This window comes from Neolamprologus multifasciatus, chromosome 5, assembly GCF_963576455.1.
Source record: "Neolamprologus multifasciatus chromosome 5, fNeoMul1.2, whole genome shotgun sequence".
Classification (NCBI taxonomy): domain Eukaryota; kingdom Metazoa; phylum Chordata; class Actinopteri; order Cichliformes; family Cichlidae; genus Neolamprologus; species Neolamprologus multifasciatus.
Window position 1 is genome coordinate 14598744 of NC_140443.1, and position 13919 is coordinate 14612662.

General features: G+C 39.5%; 1 protein-coding gene and 1 long non-coding RNA gene across 13 annotated transcripts in view; both read right to left on the reverse strand.

Annotated features, from left to right (window-relative positions):
• Positions 1-2462: 2462 nt before the first annotated feature.
• The window catches only part of slmapa (sarcolemma associated protein a), a 79857-nt gene continuing 68400 nt past the window's right edge, over positions 2463-13919 (reverse strand). For 10 of the 12 annotated variants that reach the window (XM_085160547.1, XM_085160544.1, XM_085160543.1 and 7 more), the window contains 2 exons: positions 13509-13643; positions 2463-5081 (listed from right to left, as the gene is read on the reverse strand). In XM_085160547.1, the coding sequence (XP_085016673.1) occupies positions 4986-5081; positions 13509-13643 (231 nt within the window). In that variant the 3' untranslated portion in view covers positions 2463-4985. Of the gene's footprint in view, positions 5082-11651; positions 11740-13508; positions 13644-13919 lie in introns of all 12 variants that reach the window. The other 2 variants (XM_085160545.1, XM_085160539.1) reach the window with 1 other exon arrangement.
• On the reverse strand, positions 9713-11645 carry LOC146518215 (uncharacterized). Its single transcript, XR_014874228.1, has 2 exons — positions 10493-11645; positions 9713-10438 (listed from the first exon to the last, which is right to left on the reverse strand). It is a non-coding gene; the product is annotated as an uncharacterized LOC146518215 (long non-coding RNA).

Consider the following 13919-nt stretch of genomic DNA (forward strand, 5'->3'; position numbering starts at 1 on the left):
ATAAGGATGCAGCATTCACTGTTAGTACCAATCCTCGTTCGTCACGTCTTCATTTCAAAAGGCTAAGCTGTTTATGATGAAAACCCTCGGACAGAGGCTTAATAGCAGGACTTCACTAACAGATAAGTGATGTTACTGCTGCTACGTCCATGTTTTATTTACAGTCTGTGTCTGAAAGCCATAAAGCTGAGACTAAGATTTATCTAAGTTTATGACTCTGGGGTAAGTTTATAAAAACACTGATTTCAGTTGGTTTAAGCTCCTTTAGATTCTGAGAATTTCCCACCTGTTTTTTCCACATTTATTTCTTTTTGACTTATCTCTGCTTTCCAGCACATCTACACGCCCTTGTCTGTGCTCTGTAAATACTGCAGTGATTATCCCATGTGATGCTGATTGATGATCCACTTTATTAGCACCAGATGTGACCACACGTGTCCAGTGACCGTTCGGCCTCCCCCACTTTTTAAGAAGCTTATTGTCATGAAACACTCCCTCTGCCCATGTCCCAGTATTTTAAGTTTTACCTGAATGAAATCGTGTCTTACTTTTCTTTTCTTCTGACTCAGAATCAGACAGACAGAAATATGAGTACTGTCCTTTTTAAGATTTTTTTTTATTGTCTGCATGTTGAAACCGTCTCATAAAAGGTGACATCATGCTCCAGATAGATGATTGATGCGTGTTTGTTGTGTGACGACATTCAGCTTATATCAAACACACACACTCATATGCAAGTCCAGACCTGTGTTGTCTAATTGTGCAACCTTTGCTTCTCTTCATTATTTCATGTCTGCATTACATCACCTACAGCTCACTCTGCCTTAAAGGGACAGTTCTCCTCAAACTCACTTGGCCTGAAGCGTTTTTTAGATGAAGATTGTTCTGGAAAGAATCTCAGGCTTCTCTTGATATAGAGAAACCTGGGAGAGAAGTAAACTGCACTCGGTTTGAGGTGCTCCACGTAGCAAAACACAAAATCAAGAGACTTCTTAGAAAAGTGTCCATAAACGTTGGTGTGAGCAGGTTCCACCCATGGAGGAAGGCTTACAGCTCAGAACATGATGTTTGGATTTTACCAGATGGATGATTTCTTCTGCAGAGCAAAAATAAAGTGATTTATTTTTATTATAAGGAGTTGGCGTGTCATAGTTCCAGGGTTTTGAAGTGTTTTGTTTTTTTGGTTCTTTTTGTTCCCGTTTTGACTTTACAGTTGTTCTACTGATAGGTTTCAGTTCTTGTCTTGATTTCTGTATTATTCTAGTTTCCCTAGTGTTATCTTTCAGTAACATCCTGGTTTACTTTGAAGGTTAGTGCCTCCTCCTGTTTTTACTTCCTGCCCCTTTTCCTTCTCTGTGATTGGCTGCTCCTCTCTCATTCTGTCCTCTTGGGTCAGTTGGTCTTCTGTGTACAGTATAAACAGCATCATCTCTTGCTTTTTCAGGTCCTTTTGTTGTAGCAATGGGTATTTTCCATGTGTTATCTGCTTGCAGTGCTGGCTTTGGCCCATTGTGCCCTTTTGGACTTCTGTTTCCACCAATAAAGTTGATCATTTCTTTTGCGGCCAGCTGTTGTCTCATGCATCTGGGTCCTCTTATCACACCTCATGATAGGGTTTTAGGATTTTATGGAAACCCAACGAAGAGTGAAAAAAATTACATCTGGTCGCAGAACTTTGTCATTTCAAACATCTTAATACCTCAAAAAACAAAGGGGGGTCTGAACATGGGAATTATGTGATGTGTTCACTTTCAAGAGGACAAAATATTGTTATTTTACGTTTTTGCTCTGAGTTTTCATCACCCTGATAAACAACCATACACAGAGGAACATGAACATATAGCACGTGAAAAAACATATATACATCAACCAATAATTTATTTTTTCTTGGTTGTCGTCATAGAAAAGCTGTAAATAATAACACACATACACAAAAAGAAAACATGACTATGATGATGTTTATTCTTTTTCTCTGAAGATTCAACCAGAGATACTTGACTGCAATTCTGTAACTTTAAATCTGCTAACTATGATTAATGAAACAAATGTAAAAATAATAAATTAAGGGTTTGTAGCAGCACATGTTTGGATTTTAGGTGCTGATATTTCAAGATTTTTCTTAATGATAAAGCAACTTTAACAACTTTGACATAATTTTGTCTTTAAAACTTTACTCTAAGATTACTTTCCCTTAAAAAAACCACTTCATTAATCCTGTATCGATCAAACTACATATTTTATAAACATTTTCTTGTACTTGGGAGTTGTTTGGGCACTACAAAATCACTCAAATTCACAAATCAGTTTAATATAATACTCCAATCGAGAGATTTTTCAGAAATGAAGGCGTTCATACTGATCTTTACCTTTCTTCTTGCAGTGTTTTAATCTAGTAAAAATGGATTAAAGAGAATTGGGTTTTCTTTAACACAACAGTCTTCAAGAATCTGGAAACATTAATATTTAAAGTGTCTTATTTGCATTTAATTCAGAACCACAAAGTGCACACCATCTCTACACAATGCAGAGTTTTAAATCTTGTGAGCAGTTACAGTAAAAATTCCTTTGTAATGCCCTTCCTGCTGTTGCCATTTCAAAATAACAGCATGCAGAAGACGGATGGAAAAAAACAGGATAGTTTCAACCTTCTGAAGTATTTATATTGACCCAAAATGAGTTCATCTCTCAGTGTTTGTGAATAAAGACACAGGAAGCAGGTTTGGTGGGTCAGCTTGCTACAACTTTAATCCAAACATCGCTCTGCATATTCAATACATCCTCATCATATCCTCTACATAGCTCCATCTCATATCTCTAAACAGTTTTAACAAAATAAGTCTAGTAGCACATCAGTCGATAACATTTTATCTTACAATTCTCTCTCTGTTCTGTAGTGTTTTTTCTCTTTACACATCAGGAGTATTTGTTCATTGTCTTATTTTAGTTCTTTTTAAACACGGAGACGAAACGGAGTACACGAACGATGACGAACGCTGCTCAAGAGTCCAGACTGTGAACCCACACACACACATCCCTGTCTACCAACACACACACACTTTGAAATGATTCAATGTCTCTCAAAATATTTCATCAGAGGTCTGACGTCTTGTGTGTCATTAAAAAAAATGAATAGATTTTGATATTTGGCCCGTTAAACATGACAAATTTTCTTGTTCCTCCTTTTAAACTTTGCTCTTCGGGTGTTGTATAGTCGGTTAATCTGAATTCTGGGAAATTCTCAGACATTTAAAGAGCCGTGATTAAGCTGAAAGCCCTGGAAAAAGCAACCTCTGACTGTCAAACCAAGTGTGTGTGTGTGTGTATATCAGGGGAAGTGTGTATGCGTGTCTGCACACATACACAAACTGTGTTGTTAGTTACATCAGAGGCACTTTGACCCCTTTTCTCTGTGCCCCCAACATGGAGAAAGAAAAAAGTAAACCCAACATAAAATAAATCAGATTTTATTTCAATAATTTGGCTTCAAGTTTCAACCCAGACCCCAGAATTTCCCCAAACAGAAACAAAGAAACAAATTAAAATAATAACCCCAGAGAAAACGGCAAGTTAGACATCCAACATGGCCGACTGAAAGCAGAACAGGGCAGAGCTTCCTGAAATTGCTTCAGCGCGAGAGCTTCCCAGCAGCCTCGGGTTAATCACGACGACATGGTGCGCTTTGTCACCATTTGTGCTTCGTTTGTGCTCTTAGAGCCAGGATCACCCCGAGTCTATAAACTCAGACCTGCTCAAGCCCGATGTGATGCACGGTCACCTGAAGTCACATTTAAGGCAGAACACCTGAAGTCACTGAACGACCGTCTATCTGACCAAAAACAGATCTTAAAGCCCAAAGTATTCGAATTACTCTAACTCTAGTGAAACTGAGATGTTAGCAGGAAACCAGAGAACGCACCAAACTCTCCTGATCTGTTTCACAGGGGGCGCTCTCAGGACAGACTGAATGGGTCCCAACGGAGTACAACACAGTTCATTTTAGTGGTGTAAACATGTTTCTTCTGGACAAATTGTCAACATATCCTTGATAGAAAAGCTGGAAACAGCTAAATAAATAACTGTTTGTTTTTATCATTTTAATTGTAGTAACTGTAGCAATCGATGGAGCTGAGGGATGTCGCAGCACCCTGGGCCACTTTACTGGAGCGCCCATTCAAGTACTACAACCTTGCCCTAACAAACCTCCGCTGTGGTTTAACTACACTTCTAACCTTTAGTTACTGTTTGGAAACAGCTGCTATCAAGGAAGTGCCTTAAATTGTTGTTTCATCTGTTTTGGACATTTTATCAGAGAAAACTAAAATGAAATGTGTGGTTATTTTGTGTCCTGAAGGAGATTCAAAAAGTATTTATTGGTATAAATCGAAGATGGGTACATCCCCTGGGTGAATTACAGCTGACGTCTGTAAACTGGGATCAAGAAAAAGTGGCTCCTCCTCTAGATCTGCTCTAACACAACGAGCTGGTTTGAAGAATTTAGCAAGTAAATTTAAGCTGAATGTGGAGCTGTGTAAAAGAAAAGCCATCTCTTCTTCAGAAACTCTGTCCTCAGAGGTAAAGGTGAAACAGACAGATTCAGACCTGTCAGTGACGTTCGAAGCTGCTGGAAAGCACCGGGTTAGCATTAAGCAGGTTTTTGTGTGTATGTGGAAGTTCCACCTGCTGGAGAACGTTTTGTTACCTGGAAATCAGCAGAGAGACAAAAAAAATGGGGAAAGGGGGGAGAGAAAAAAAGGAGCCCCCCACCAGAGCTGAGAGAGCGGACAATAAAAACAACAAAACTCCCCGCCGCAGGAAAAACAACAACAAAAACCCAAAACAAAATAATCCAAGAAGCTTCTGAGTCCTCTGTAGAAACCACAACCTTTATATCCCTCTACAATTATGTACAATTAGACTTTATACAAGTAAAGCAGTGACGCTCTCCTCACGGCGCTCCATGTGTGTGTTCGCTTGTGTTTTGTGTCCTAGGTGGAGCTGCTCTTGGAGAGGTTGGGGTAGAGGACGGCGGCCGTCACGGCGACCATCACTGCGACGACCGGCATCCAGGGGCTCCAGCCGCTCTGTTGGAGAGAGATGAACGAAAAAACACACACGAGACAGAAACAGACGAAGAAACACGTGAATAAATAAAGTTAGTTTGAACATTATGAGTAAAAGTGGACAGAGGCGGAAGGAGAGCTTTTAAAGGAAGAGGAGAAAGAAGATGAAGAGGCAAAGACAAAAGAAGAGAAGCCACTTCAGTCCAAAAGATGATATTTCATTTCTTTTCTCGTGCAAAAATTCATCTGATTGAGAGAGAGAAAAGGTTATTTAACGAGAAGAACGTAAATCAATCAGTCAAACTGCATGTAAGTGACAAAAATGTCCACCTGAGGCTGGCTCCAATTAATCTCCATATACTGACATGTAAAAAAGGAACTTTTATAGCGCCCGCTGCAAAAACATAGGTTTGACCTCTGATAGTTGTCAAGGCTGTGGCTGCTTTGACCAACAGCGCAGAAACAGGTGGCTGAACTGGACCTCTCAAATACATTTATGCCGTTTCTTAGCTTTTAACATTATTTTTTGGCTTTTTTTGCCTTTATTTGATTGGACAGGGAAGATTTTTGACACACAAGTGGGAAGAGAGCAAACGGCCTTCAAACCCAGGCTGCTCAAAGGGTCAGCTAAACTTCTTCCCCTTCAGAACATTTGTAATGTCATGATCTGAATAATATGGCTAATCAAATTCAGTATTTTATTAGTGGATTGCCCACAGAACAATGGGTGACATCATGATGTGTGCGTCCATCTTTTATTTGCAGTCTGTGGAATCAAAATTAGTGTAAACATGTACACTCATTTAGTCATGTAGTTCCAAGACAACTAAAACCAGTTAAAAATATCTTTTTATAGTAAAGTTTGTTTCAAAATAAGAGGTGAAAAATGAAAGGAACCCTTTGTCTAATCAATCTGAAACAATAAAAGTCATATTCACTATAAAAACATTGCTAGTTTAAGGGAGAAGCCTTCGGTCTAATTTTGTAGATTTGAATTAAAACAGTGACCTCTGACAGCAGCAGATTTTTTAAAGGAAGCATCACTAGTTCAATGTGAAGACGGGATGCCCGTTGGGACTAAAGCTGCCAGTTCAGCACTGCAAGGTCCTTATAAATGCTGCTCTCTGAACTTGTGGTCCAAGAAAAGCTCTAAGGAAAAAAAAGGCCTTTTCAACTACAATCAGGTTATTAGGTATCTAGAAAAACTAATAATTTTTACAGTAGCCAAATAACCTTCAGGTATTTCAGGATTCATCCTTTATTTTTGGTGAGAAACAACAAAGGTTTTAACTCAAGCAAGTCAACATGCCAAGTACAATTTCCTCCTTGATTACGTCCAATAGGGGCTTAACTCAAGTTCCCGTTTATGCACCAAATATGTAATTAAGGCCCAAGTGTGTGTTGCTTCAAATTCAAAACAGTTTTTAAATTCCTGCCAAGACAATCGAGTTTTACTCGAGTTCTCTGCTGGTTTGTGTATGAACGATAAAAGGAAACAAATTCAATCAATATCATCTTTTGGGACTTCAGGACAGGCGCAGAAAACAAGTAAAAAATAATTAAATTAAATTTTAAAAAAAGCAGCAAAATAAATTAAGTTACCTGAGCAGAACAACAGAAAAGTTACAGAACATTTTCCCCTCAAAGCAAACAACAACTGGGCATACTGGGCATACTGGTCAGACGTTCCCGAATAAACAAACAAGCAGCAAACACAACACAAACACGATGGATGTAATGATGGATGCTTCAGAAATAAAGAAAGTAAGAATGGCTGCAGAAAAAGAGACAATAAAAAAAACAAACCAGTAACAGATGAAAATAACTGAAGTTTAGCAGCAGCTGGATGCAAGAACACAGAAGAAGAAAAAATTTTAATAAATGAAATTAAAAACAAACCCTGCAAAAAGAAATATGAGAGAACAGAAACATGTAATTAAAGAAAGCTAAAATAAAGCACCGAAAACCTAACGAGAGGAAGAGGAGAGTGAATGAATGAGGCAGGTGGAAGGAGAGGGTTAGCCTTTAAGATGCGATGGTCAGAGCACGCCTCTTTAAAGGGGAACAGAGTGCAAATAAACAGAAGGGTGACCTTTAGAAGTTTCCACAGATGAATTAAGCTCATCTACATTTCTCACAGACTTCTCGTTGAATTAAAATAAAACTGAAATGTTGTTGAATTCTTCAGGTCGGGGAAAGATAAAGTGACAAATCAAAAGGAGGATCACTGTAATTTATTTAAGATTACTGGGCTGAACATAAACATTAAAACTCCCTGATTAACTTTTTTCCCTTTATTTCTGTCATTTCGCCTCTTCTTCTTAACTTAAAATTTTAACACACTGCTGACTGTGAACGGTCAGGAGTGAGCGTTCAGCAGTCTGTTTACACAGGAGGCGTTCAGGTGCTGCTTTCAGTGTGGGACAGCCACGTTTTCGCCCGATATATGATGAAGTAAAGCTGCAGTAAGAAAACGGATGATCTGATATCCTCGTGTCGGTGTTGTTCCCACATCATCATAATAAATATTGTTCCAGGTTCAACATTGCAAGTGACCAATCACATTGTTGTGACGTCATACTTTTGCAAGCCAAGCCATTCATTCATTTATGAAATTTCAGTGTTGCAAGGACAATACGTATAATGCTTACCGTTTATCAAAGAGTCGTATCCTGAAATGCAAAGAATTCAAATTGCTGGATCGGCGGACAGAGGCAGTGTCTTGCAAGTTAAGTAGATTTTTTTTTTCTTTTAAGGCGGTTTTTCCCGAAGTCGCAAAAGTATGATGTCACAACAATGTGATTGGTCACTTGCAATGTTGCACCTGGGACAACATTTATTATGATGATGTGGGAACAACACTGACATGAGGATATCAGATCGTGCTTAAGAAAACAGCCGCAGGTGCATGTGACATGTGTGTTTCACACCAGTGCTGTGTACAGCAGCTGGATTGGTAAACACAGAAACTTATTGTTCCTCTAGTCGTGCGTGAGATGGGCAACTTAAAAAAATGCACCTTCTTGACAGACTGAAACCAATCCCAGACAAAAGCACCATTTCATTCTGTGTGTAATGCAACCCAAGAACTCAGCCGTTTTAGAAAGTTACTGCTCCTCACAGTAATTCATTCATTTTAATAAGTTTGACAACTGAACTTTGCTTAGGTTAAAAACCGATCTGTGTAATATTGTGACGAGCCATACTCCTGCAGCACAGCCAATAATACGTCACTCCTTTTTGCGTGAAAATCAGGTAAGCGCACGCTTCCTGGTGCAGCTGTTAGCACGCAATGGAGTCTAAAGACTAGAGCAGAGATCACCGGTCCCACTATACTGTATACATTTTCCCACCAAAATGAAAGATTTCTTTTTGTTTTGTTTTTAAATGCAAAAAATACATAAATAAAACAATAATTTGGGATGCTTTTTTTTTTCTCCACTGTGTTTTTTGGGATTGTCAATTTAGGTTGCTGACTGACATTACCAGGATGGTCATGGTTTCTTGCCTGGTCATTAAACTATCAAAGTAGGCAAAGCTTTGAAGTAGTACAGTGTGCACAGATGTACAGCGATGACACAAAATTTGCATCCATCATACACATCTAAACACCCTGGAGGCCTACCGTGCCTTCGATTTCAGCCAGGCTGTTTACATTCCTCTCATCTAGTCAGTGGATTTGGAGATGGGCGGATTATCGGCAGATTGATTTATTTATGCATTTTTTCCAGAAAAATAAAGTCACTACAGCCACATACCTTGTTTCAATTCTTTCAGAAATCATTTGTTTTGATCTTACATGACATACCTTTCTGAGATCACTTTGAGCATGTAAATAACAAAACAAAATAAATAAATAAATAAATGGCTGTGTCCAACTTAGTGATGGTCCTGATGTTGCAGCAGCTTAATTAAAGATCTCAGTGCCATCACAGACTGTATCTAAAAGATGGATGCCTCCTATGTTTTGTTTTTGTTTGTTTTTTTAAAGTCTATTTTTTCTAATTTTTTTGCAGTTCTTTGCTTTTTTGTTTCAATCCATGCTCGATCATCATTGTAAGAAAATTACAGTAAAGTTGAATCAGCTTGTCTGGATGTTGCATTTTCATTGGGAGAAACATTTTGTCACTCATCCAAGTGACTTTCAGTCTCAGCTGATTTTCCCAACCTTAAACTAACAGTAACAGTAAATTTCCATAATGACTGAATCTAGTATCATTGCTTCAGTAAAAACCTTTAATAACTCCTTATATGTCAGCCGTATCAAAACCGCTAAGAAGCATTTCATTAAAACGCAGCGTTTCTGTGGCTTTCAAACCTCAAAACACACTACAATAAAGATCAGTCAACCACAAGGGTGTGTTTCCCCGCCACAAACACAGTAATATAGTGTACACAGACGGTGGCTGTAGCTTTAAGTCATCTGCTAATCCGAGGTTGTGGTTTGATCCCTAGCTTTTATAGTCTGCATTCCAAATATCCTTGGGCAACATACTACCTCAAGTGGCTAAGAGTATGAATGTGTGTAAACGTTAGATAGAGAGCACTTACATAGAAAAACATAAAAGGCGCTTGGATGAATGAGGCAAGTTGTGTGAAGCGCTTTGAGTGCTCAGAGTGGAAAAGTGTTATATACCATCTACAGACTGTCATGATTTTATACATTGGGAAAACCAAACAACCTCTGGCTAAGCGGATGGGACAACACAGAAGAGCTACTTCTACAGTCCAGTGGCCACTCTTTCAATGAGGATGTGCACATCTGGGACAGGGAGGAGCGCTGAGGTTTGAGTGGTGGGAAAAGAGGACATTTTTTGGTGATCTAAAAAAGTGATTGCAGCCACTCCAACCACAGCTGGAGTACCATTCAGAATGGCCATTGATCAATTAACTGAACTCGCAGCTGGTTGTTAGTCAGTGGTGCTAGTTTTGGTCATTATCCAAATGTACCGTTTATAAGGTTGGGGAAAGCTACAGTTAACAGAGAGTGAAGAAATCCCCTGATTTAGTGAAAAAATATTTCTCACTCTGAAAACACAACGTCCAGATGAACAGATTTAAGGAGTCACCTTGTGTTGAACCTATGCGCGTTGAGCGAGAGTTGGTGTGATGGAAAAACTGAGGGGCACTGCACGCTCACATGTCAGTTACAGAGTAGACACGCCCTGTTTTATAACACCCTTTTGACTCCAATTGTACCATCATTTATAAAATAAACATGGTGTTCCATTTAATAATGTGTTTACTGAGGCAGATCAAGTGAGATGAAGGGTGATTTCTTCTAGACACCCGGGTATCCCTTTACAGCCAAAGGAGTCTCCCCCTGCTGGTCATTAGAAAGAGTACAGGTTTATTGCACTTCCATACTGTATTTAACCCTGGAGAACCCATGGGGTCAAATTTGACCCCATGGGTTCTCCAGGGTTAAAGACCTGGAAGCTAGGTGCCTCTTTTATATCAAGTCTACAATAAGAAGCCTTGTCTACCCGTTTTTTCCCCTGCTACGATAGGTCAAACACCACTGCTGTGAAGAGCATGAAGCATATGTACAAGGCTCCCTTTAAATGGAGGGTCTGTGGGTGGAGGGAGCCCATCCCTTTAAAGAGCGTGTTAATGTTAGCTGCAGCAGAGCAGAAGCAGAAGTGAGACTGACTGGCAGACGAACAGGCAGACTGACAGCCATGCAGTTAGTGATTCTCATATCAGAAGACGAGGGACCAGACGCCGTGATGATGACGATGATGATGGCTAAGATGATCCTTAGTCTTAAATGGAAGTTTAGGAGGTGAAGAGAGCAATCTGGTGATCAGAATTCAGAGTTCAACAGCTGGGTTACCTTTATGTATCATCACCCTGCACCGCAACACATCATCATCCTGAGCTGTTAGCATTCAAATGGTGAAAGATGTAGTTTAGGAATATTTGGATGCTTGCCAGTAATAACCTGCTCCTTACACTTACATTCCCTCCTTATTTAGGTTAATTTGTGACTGAATTTATGACCATTAAAAAAAAAAAGTGTGGACATATGGGGGAAAAAAGGGAATGCACTTCTGGTAGCTTGTTTGGAAGGAGAGACTGACCTACAAATTTGCCTCATATTAGGTACAGAAAGTGTTCCAACTTTTTGTTTATGAGCGGCTGCCAAACAAAAAACAATTGAATTAAAGTGGGCGGAGCTAAAACAGCAGGATTCACACTTAAGTTCTGCATTAAGGCCCAGTATAAGAAAATCATGAGTCACGCAAAGCTTCTCTATTAGACTTAAAGAATTGTAATAATATATTTGTGTTGGACACGTTTACAGGAGCTTTCACTTTCAACAGCAATGCCTATAGTTCTTATTTTCAAAAATAATAAGCTCTCACGGCGGAAACCTGCGTTGAGTTCAGAAGGAGATTTCTTTTCAATTTCAGCACGTCAGTTTTCCAGCTGAAACTCATGACCCTGAATTCATCACAGATCAGAACGACTCTTTCGCCTCTGACATCTTTCCTTCCAGTGATGACAAACAGATAGACGCATCAGAGACAGACAGACAGACAGACAGAGGACGGCAGAGAGATAGACTGATGTCATGTCGGTGTGTACCTTTCTACCACAACTGGCCGAAACACCAGTAGAGCAGAGCCAGGACAAGGCCCATGAATATGGCTTGGACAGGCTGCAATATGGATGGCTAAAAGGGAGAGGGGTTGGAGGGGGAGAGGGGATAAGAAGAAATCAGCCAGCAAATTAACCAAAACCAACATGGAGGATGGAGCAGCTACAGCGAGGGGGGAGGGAAGAAAGGGAGAGAGGGGGTTTAGGTTTGTATCCAATCAGCCGTTTTCTACAAAGCAGCACCAACATTTCTACACATTCAGCAGCCACATTCACAATCACCACGGAGGAGCAGCCATCTGTCACCAGGCTCTTTTAAAACAGCAACACTTTTCTGCAGCAGGAACAGATCTCCTCCAGCTGCCGTCTGTCAGCTGGTTTCAATCTGATCTTTAGAGCACGACGGACACCGGTTCATACAAAGAAGCCTAACAGAAATGCACTGAGTGAAGAGAGGGTAACTCTAGTTTTTTTTTATAATCAGGTTCTTATTTGCTCCATTGCTATCAGTGCTAATTAATGCAAACAGTGGTTAATGAGATCTGGGAACACAGTGAAATGAGCTACAAATACTTTTGTCTAGAAAATCTTTTGTAACCCTGATGGACATTTCCAAAAACACTTTTAGCTCACATCAGTGCCATTCATCTTTCCTTCCAAATAAATCAATCAAATCTGGAGTTTTGTTTTAATCTGCCTAGTTGAACATTTCATGGTTTCCATCTGGAGATATCTCAAATGAAACTTCACTCATCCTGCATTTTAGTCTCCACAAAAGAATTAAAGAGGTCTCGGACAAGCCCCCAATTATGTTACAACCCGGTTTATAAGCATCATTAGATCAATAGTTAACCTAATTTAGGATGGCAAGGTCCAGCAAAAAGTAGTGGAAGACCTTCCAAACCAATCGTCGCATTCCATTATCCACACTGTATCAGCTACAGACCACTAGCAGTTTAGTCCATGCAACGCCCAAAGACGATGCACTGTGAGGATAATGAGAATTGGAGAAGGCCATGAAAGAAAAGTGGGACAGGAGAGAATCAGTTCACTTAACATACAGCAATGATGAATTTTTTTTAAATGTTTTTCTAATAGATATTAATTGTAGACTTTGTATCAAAAAATACATAAAATAAACAAACAGAAACAATGAGACTTTCTAGTGTGGCCTTTGTGTTCCCAGATCTCAGATAGTGCAACATTATTATTACCAAAAAAAAAAAAAAACAAACTAAAGAGGCAAAATTACAAGGTTGTAATGAAGAGAAATTGGCCTTTAGATATATCGTGTTTTAAGAGCTGAGGGAGGAGGAGAGGAAGAAAAGAAGGGGGTGGGGGTACAGAGTAGGCTGCTCCGCCTCACTGATTTTCTGATTAATGTTTCCAAGAGTTTTTATCTATCAGCTTATTTATCAGAACAGGAAATAAACCTGGAGAGACGGTGAGGTCACATGTCACCTTGGCTAGAGGAGTCAGTTTAAAAAAACAAAACAAAACAAAAAAACACAACTGCTTTGAATGTGTTCACAGAGCTGCATGAATTCATTTAAAAATCACAATTTAAATGTTATTTTGTTACCTCACCAGTTATTATTTGGCATTATGAGCATTTCTACTTTCAACAAAGATGTTATTGACCGTTAGACAACACTAACGCTGTGTGACATTTCTCACAGGTCAGGATAAAAATGCAGCTTCACCTGCATAAAAAGCAACCTTAAAGCAAAAATAAATTATGGTAAAACTTAAAGCTGGGCAAACATAGATTACAGAAAAACAGTCCAAGCACAAGTCTGTGTTTTTTATCATAAAGGAACAAAGAGTGTTGGTGTGGGCACTCACAGAGCTGGACTTGTCCTGCAGCAGCTTGAGGCTGCTCCTGCACTGCTCCAGCTCCTGGTGGATGTTCAGCTTCTCCTGCTCTGTTCTCTCATAACGCTGACGGAGATCAGATAGCTGGGACTGTGTGTCTTCATACTGCAGACACACACACACACACACACACACACAGATAGGCCACTGTCATTTCTATGTCCATTTGTATAAAGGGTTCACTTCCAGGTAAAGTTAACCTCTGTTTTTTTTTTGTAAAGTTAACCTCTTTGTGATATCCCTTTCTCCTCGTGACATCATACAGATCCAAGAATAGAAAAAAAAACTGCCAGAAAAGAATAACAGGTCCCTTTAAAACTGATGGAGAATCCACCAAGTGCCACATTTACAAAAGCTCACTAGCTGCTGTTACCAATAACT